At 46.1% G+C, this 6676-nt stretch overlaps 1 protein-coding gene across 1 annotated transcript; it reads right to left on the bottom strand.

Moving 5' to 3' along the window:
• Nucleotides 1–779: 779 nt before the first annotated feature.
• Nucleotides 780–1475, bottom strand: LOC125944154 (microtubule-associated protein RP/EB family member 2-like). Its single transcript, XM_049664321.1, has one exon. The coding sequence runs from the start codon at nucleotides 1473–1475 to the stop codon at nucleotides 780–782; it is 696 nt and encodes a 231-aa protein (XP_049520278.1).
• Nucleotides 1476–6676: the final 5201 nt, after the last annotated feature.

Genomic DNA, 6676 nt, shown 5'->3' with positions numbered 1-6676 from the left:
AATGATGTGCAATGTTTTATAAAAACAAAGTATCACTCGCACCCGTCACGATGGTCCAGTGGCTAAGGCGTTGCGCTGCTGAGCAGGACGTCGCGGGATCGAATCCCGGCCGCGGCAGCCGCATTTAGATGGAAGCCTAAATGAAAAAAAAAACGCCCGTTTGCTTAAGCTGTAGTGCACGTTAAAGATCCCCAGGTGGGCAGAATTAATGCGGAGCCCTCCACTACGGCATGCCTCGTAATCAGAAGTGCTTGTGGCACGTAAAACCCCAGAATGGAGAAGAAAACATCACTCGCTTTTCATTCCAACATGCCCAGGAACCAATTTCTTTACAGGCTTCTAGTGTCATTGTCCTTGCAAAGACAAAAAGACAAGTGGTATTCCGAAACTAAAAAGAAATAAAATCATGGTCGAACTTCGTAAGGCTATAGAAATAAACCAGAAGTGGTCGGGCACAAGTGTTTGCTTTATTTTTACTGAAAGGACAAAATAAAAGTGACGAGAAACTCAAGACACTTAGGCAACGATGGCCCTTGATTGAGGAATCTCACGAAAAAAAAAGAAAAGCTCAGTACACACACAACAGTCCTTAGGGTTGCCGACCACACACACGCTCGATGGAATGTCCTTCAATTTTGTCATGAGGCAAGCAGACAGAAAAACTCTCGATGAATGCATTTCCTTCAGCCTACTTTCGGGGCAGTCGCTTACTCAGTTTTGTTGTCTCGGCACTTGCTCTCCGAGTCTTTTACCGGCGGTACGTTCTCCGTTTGTGTCATCTACATAACACTCATAAGCGGCGCCATGGCTCCGTGCTTAGCTTCGTATTCTTGGTAAAGTTGCCGAATTCTCTGCAGTTTCACTCGTTGCTTCTGAACTTCCTTCTTTAGCTTGTCAGCTTTCTCCTGAAGTTCGGTCTGTTGCTTCTCTAGTTCGTTCACCGAAAGACCTGCGGGTTGAACAGTGTTTCGTTTTTGAGCAGTGCATGCTCGAGTTTTGCGGGTGCCCCCGGAAGCCTGCGGTGGGCCGCTCCATTTCGTTGCGTCGGCCCTTGTCTGATGTTCCTTCCAGCCAATGAGCGATGTGTTTACGCCAGTGTTCGCGTCGACTAGCTTCTTGAGCCACTGGGCAAACTTGATATTATCTTCATTGCGGCCCTCAGCCAGTAGTTCCCAGTCTACGTTCTTCTTGACACCGAGAACTTGTAAACCCCTCGCTAGCAACTCCATATTTTTCATTCGTTCTCGTACGGTTACTGCCTCCAAGATAACCTTGCCTGTAGGCAAGCAGCCCGGGAAGGCCTTAGCCATCATCATGCAATAGGCATCGCCCGATGCCAGGTGGTTGACTTTCCAGATGGCGGTGCCCAGAATCCTATTAAACCAAGCGAACAGTTCTAATCGGCTCACCGTGTCTTTTGTGGCCTTCGCGGGCGACACGTCGATGCAAGGTATCTTCTTTTTCGCGCTTGCCATCTTGAGCCTTCGTGGGGGGGTGGATGCCGGTGGCGACGGGAAGGAGTCTGGCTGCGGGCGAGCGCCTGCGCGGTGCTAGCGTTGGCGGTTGAGGCCGCTGACGCACGCGAAATTCGAGCCCGCGGCTAGCGGATTTCCTCGACAATGGTGTCGAGAGTCGGAGGGAGCTTAAGACCACCGAAGAAATGAGCGGCGTGTTCACGTTCGCCGACTGCAGCCGGGTCTTTCGGGTGCACGCGTCGTTCCTTTGGTAATGATGATGATTTTCCTCAAGTATGGCCCGTACCCACTACGGGAGATGCACCGAGATTCGGGTGGTAGGAATAAGGCTAGGAAGTATTCTAAAGAAGCAAAAATTAATCATAGCGTGCCAAAAGACAAGAATAAATTGCAGTTGAGAAGTCGAATTAACTCAGTTTGGGCTATCGAAAAGATGTTGAAGTATAGGATATAAAAGGCCTTTATATTAAAGAATTCCAAGTTACAGAAATTGGAGTGAGATAAAGAGTATATAGAGAAGACTAAAAGGTAAACTAACATGATAAACATTTTATTTCACGCGGAAAATTATACGCAGCGCAAAAAAGGCCCTGCAGCTAAAGCCTATAGTGCCGAGGTCAAATGAGATTTTGTAATGGGGACACTTCGGGCTATAGTGAAAACGCGAAGCGGAAGTATTAAACGTTCTTCTCTTGTCTGAAAGCCGCCGGTACAATACAGCCGCCACGGCTGGGACCCAACCCGCACCTCGAGCTCAGCCGCGCAACGACATATCCAATCAGCTACCGCGGCGGGTAGCTTTAATAAAAGTGGTACTTGTAAGGCGATTGAATATAAAGGCATATTGCTCGTATTTATCGTGAGAGTACTTTTTGAAGTGCCATTAGTTGCTAATGACTCAGCTGAATTATGTAATTATGTAATAATTGATACCCGTTTCAAGGCATAAGTACGCTTGTAAACGATGTGAAGCGGACACAATAACACCTAATAAAGTTGTTCCGTTGATGTCCTTTTTGGGTTCTCTTTTTTTCAGGTTCTAAAGTAAATTCGGGAAATAAAAAACAATATTTCTACAGAAAGCAGCCCAATGTGACTGTCGACGTTAATGCGACTAGCATCGAAGCAATGTAGCAATACACCATACATAGAGTTTCTCACTATAACACCTAGAGGGCAATCTGGCGCCACCGTCTATGCGAGTTTCTTAAAGGGCGATGTGCCGTCATGGGAATGATGGGATATGTGTCTGCGAGGCTTGTGTTGGCTGGTGTTGTACGGGGCTTCGTCTAAAACGTGGATATATGGCTACACAAATAATGCGTTCTTCAAGTAAAATCTATATAAAAGGCTTTTATTCACCCATTATACATCTATCAATAAAGTTTACTCACCTACAATGCAGAATCAAGCAAAGAAACACAAGAACAGACAAGTTGCTCCAAAGCGAGCGAGAATCTTCTCCTCTGCCCTCCAACTTTAGCGGCCAGCTGATACTTTTTATGTTTCGTGTAATTGTACATCCTATAGTAAGCTCTCAAAATTAAAAAAAACAAATTTTTCTGTAATAATAAAGCTAAAACAGCTTTTTACGTGCTGTTTCAGCAGAAAATAAATCATTGTGACCGACGGAATGGTGCTAGCCAGGCGCGTCTTCACGGCTTTCTGGCTCTCCGAGAACAATGCCAATCCGAAGTCACAATGTACCGCATTCCCATGGATACCACAGCGCAGCAGCGCCAGTTTTTCCTCTAGGATATAGTGAGAAACTATGACACCATGTGGCTCCCGTTGAAGCGCATCATGTATGGGGCGTGTATACAGCCACGCTCCTCGCTCGCGCCTCTCTCTGGACACGCTGAGCTGTCTAGCGGCGCTGCGGCGAACTCCGCGCGTGTCACGTGTATATATATATATATATATATATATATATATATATCCAGATAAGTTTTTCTGAATATGAATGACGTGGGTTACAGTCCGCCCAACTCCGGTGAAATTTTAAAGGATCATTTTGTCGCTGAAGAGCGCCGGTACATACTCAGTGACCCAAGTCCGCATCAGATAGGTAAGAGCGGCACATGGCCAATGACCGAAGTTGGCGTTAAAGAGCTAAGATGCGAACAGACAGACATACTGCAAACTGGCTGAAGACTCCAAAGAAGATGCTAATCGCGATTAAAAGAATGGCACCACTTTGGACGTATCGGCTTAGTAGCGTGTTCATCCCTCTTTTCAAACAACGTAGCTTGTCTGCCTGTGTACGCGTAGTGCTCCGCCTACTTAGGCAACACCTTTGGCCACCTAGCGGCACCTTTCGAAAGTCCGCTGTGGATGCCGTAGAAGACGAGGAAACTTTGCAGAAAGGGTGGCTAGAGTTCGCAACTGCGATTTTCTTTTTTCTTTTTTCGGAGGTTTCGGCCAGGTGTGGCCCTGACACCTGCGGCCACTTGCACCGGCAGATCTGCAAGTGACAAACCTACAACGTGTCCTAAGTGCCCGGCACCTGTGCCTACGGTGGACAGTAGTGGTGTCTTGTGACTGTGCCCTGGCAATACGGACATTAGGCACAAAATGCTCAGGCAAGCTAACCTAAAGCCAAATGTCCCAGATGACGTTGTATAACGAACAACAATTTCGCGAATTCATTGCTGCAGTCCTGCATCAAACAAGGCTGCACGCATTCATTTATGGCCTCTTGTTATTTTTTTTTTGCACCGCACGCCTCATGGCAAGCCCACCGAATTAAAAAAAAAAGATTTTGTCTTTTTCGGGTGCTAGAGCGCTACTTAAGCGGTGACAGCTACAGGAAAAGCGCAGGTTTCTGAGAGTGGACATGTACTTACACTCGGCCACAAAATATTGCGGGGGGCGCGAGCACGTGGCGAAGCGGTCCTCCTGATGATGATGATGATGATGATTTATTGGCATCCCCTTTGAAACGGGGCGGCGACAAATAGTCACCTAGCCTGCTTGATTTAATCAGGTATACTATACATGTTCTTTATCTTGCATTTTTGTATACCTATCATTATTTTTCTTTTTCAAAAATTTACCTTGTACCGCTGCCTATGATTTTAAGAGATCAGGTCGCATCCATATTTTCCCTACTTTTTTTCCACCAGTACTCTAATCGTCTCTTGCTGATCTCTACGGCTGATCTGTTTATGTTTCCTTCCACTTTAAACCCAAGCGCTTCTGGGAGTTGCACGTTACCTACGGTTCTCGCTGGGTGGATCCCGTCACATTCCATTAGGATGTGCTGAGTGGTCTCTGGATCTTTACTGCAGCATACACATGTCTCATCTAATTCCGAATATTTGTTCCGATATGTTTTCGTCCTTAGGCAACCGGCTCGAGCCTCAAATAGCAAGGCACTGCCCTTTGTGTTATCGTACAGATTTTCCCTTCTAATTTCTTTCTTCTCATTCTTGTAAATCTCCATTGTCCTTTTCGTTTCCATTCTTTGCATCCAATTCACGGTCTCTATTTCTCTCACTTTCTTTCTGATGACCCCTGGTTGTCTATTTACAGTTTCGATTATCCTGTACTTGGTTGCCAACTTCCTTGACCTCTTCCTCCATTCTGTGTCCACGCTTTTCATGTAGAGATACTTGTGCACTTTAGCTGCCCATTTATTTTCATCCATGTTCCTGAGCCTTTCTTCAAAACTAATTTTGCTTTGTGCTTCTCTGACTTCAAAAGAGGCCCAACCCATGTCTCCATGCACTGCCTCATTTGTCGTATTACCGTGTGCTCCCAAAGCCAACCGGCCTACTGATCTTTGGTTAACTTCCAAACCCGCCAATATATCCGATTTTAAGCATATAATGGCATTTGCGAATGTTAGCGCTGGCACCATTACTCCTTTCCAGATTCCACGCACCACCTCATACTTATTGTGGCCCCACAGTGCTCTGTGTTTCATTAATGCTGCATTCCGCTTCCCCTTTATTTTCAGATTATCTTGGTGGTTGATTGAGTAATTCTTTCCTTCGTTTATGTGCACGCCGAGGTACTTATATTGCTTCACTATGGGTATTACTTGCTGTTGAATTGACACCACGAAGTTACTCGTGTGCTCATTAAAGATCATAATCCCTGATTTCTCTGTGCTAAACTTAAGGCCTAGATTTGTCGCTGCGTTCCCACAGATATTCGCAAGTATCTGTAAATCTTTTTTATTGTCCGCTAGTAGCACAATGTCGTCTGCGTACATCAGTCCAGGGATCTTCTGTTGCACCATTTGTCCATTACGCATGTAGGATAAATCAAAACCTAATTCGCTGTTTTCCAGTCGTCTTTCTATGCCCTTGACGTAAAGCGTGAACAACAATGGTGACAGAGGGCATCCTTGCTTCAATCCTTGGTGAATTCCCACCATTTCATTTCCTTTTCGGCCTTCCCATGCCACTTGTACTTGGTTGTCTCGATATATCTCCCTCAGCAGCTCCACGAAATCGTCATCTATGCCTTCGTATTGAAGAATATCCCACAACAATTCCCTGTCTACGTTGTCATAAGCTCCTTTAATATCTAGAAATGCTATCCATAAAGGTCTTTTCTGAGCTACTGAAATCTCTATGCACTGAGTTAGTACAAACATATTGTCTTCTAAGCGTCTGCCTGGCCTGAACCCATTCTGTAGTTCCCCCAATACACCGTTTTCCTCCACCCACTTCGACAGTTCTAATTTTATGGCTTGCATTGCCATTCTATATATCACCGACGTTACTGTAACTGGCCTGTACGAGCTCGTCTTATCCTTATCTCCTTTGCCTTTGTAGATAGGATTCATCTTGCTTTCACGCCATCCAACGGGAATATTCTTTGTTCTAATCACTTGCTCTATGGCATTAGTCAGCAGTGCATTGCTTTTTGGACCGAGGTTTTTGATTAGCTGTATTGGGATTTCATCGGGTCCTGCTGCCGTGTTGTTAGGGACATTTTCTGCTGCCTTTTTCCAATAAAAGCTGTCTATGCTGAATTTTGATCCCTCGCGTTCTAGCGGCGCACCCCTGGTGTCGAGACCGACGCTTGCGCGCGTGCGCGTCCTTCCGTGACTGCAAGCGTGCATGTTTCCGCGCTTGTTCCTTGCGCGCCGGCGATATCCGAGTGTAGCCTCGAGGCGCACCTTTGGCGACTTCGACAGCCCGCTCCGCTGCGGCCGCTTTTTGTCGAAACACGACAGGGATCAGCAC

The sequence above is a fragment of the Dermacentor silvarum genome, chromosome 1, assembly GCF_013339745.2.
Source record: "Dermacentor silvarum isolate Dsil-2018 chromosome 1, BIME_Dsil_1.4, whole genome shotgun sequence".
NCBI classification, from domain to species: domain Eukaryota; kingdom Metazoa; phylum Arthropoda; class Arachnida; order Ixodida; family Ixodidae; genus Dermacentor; species Dermacentor silvarum.
This window is presented reverse-complemented; position numbering and strand designations above follow the sequence as displayed.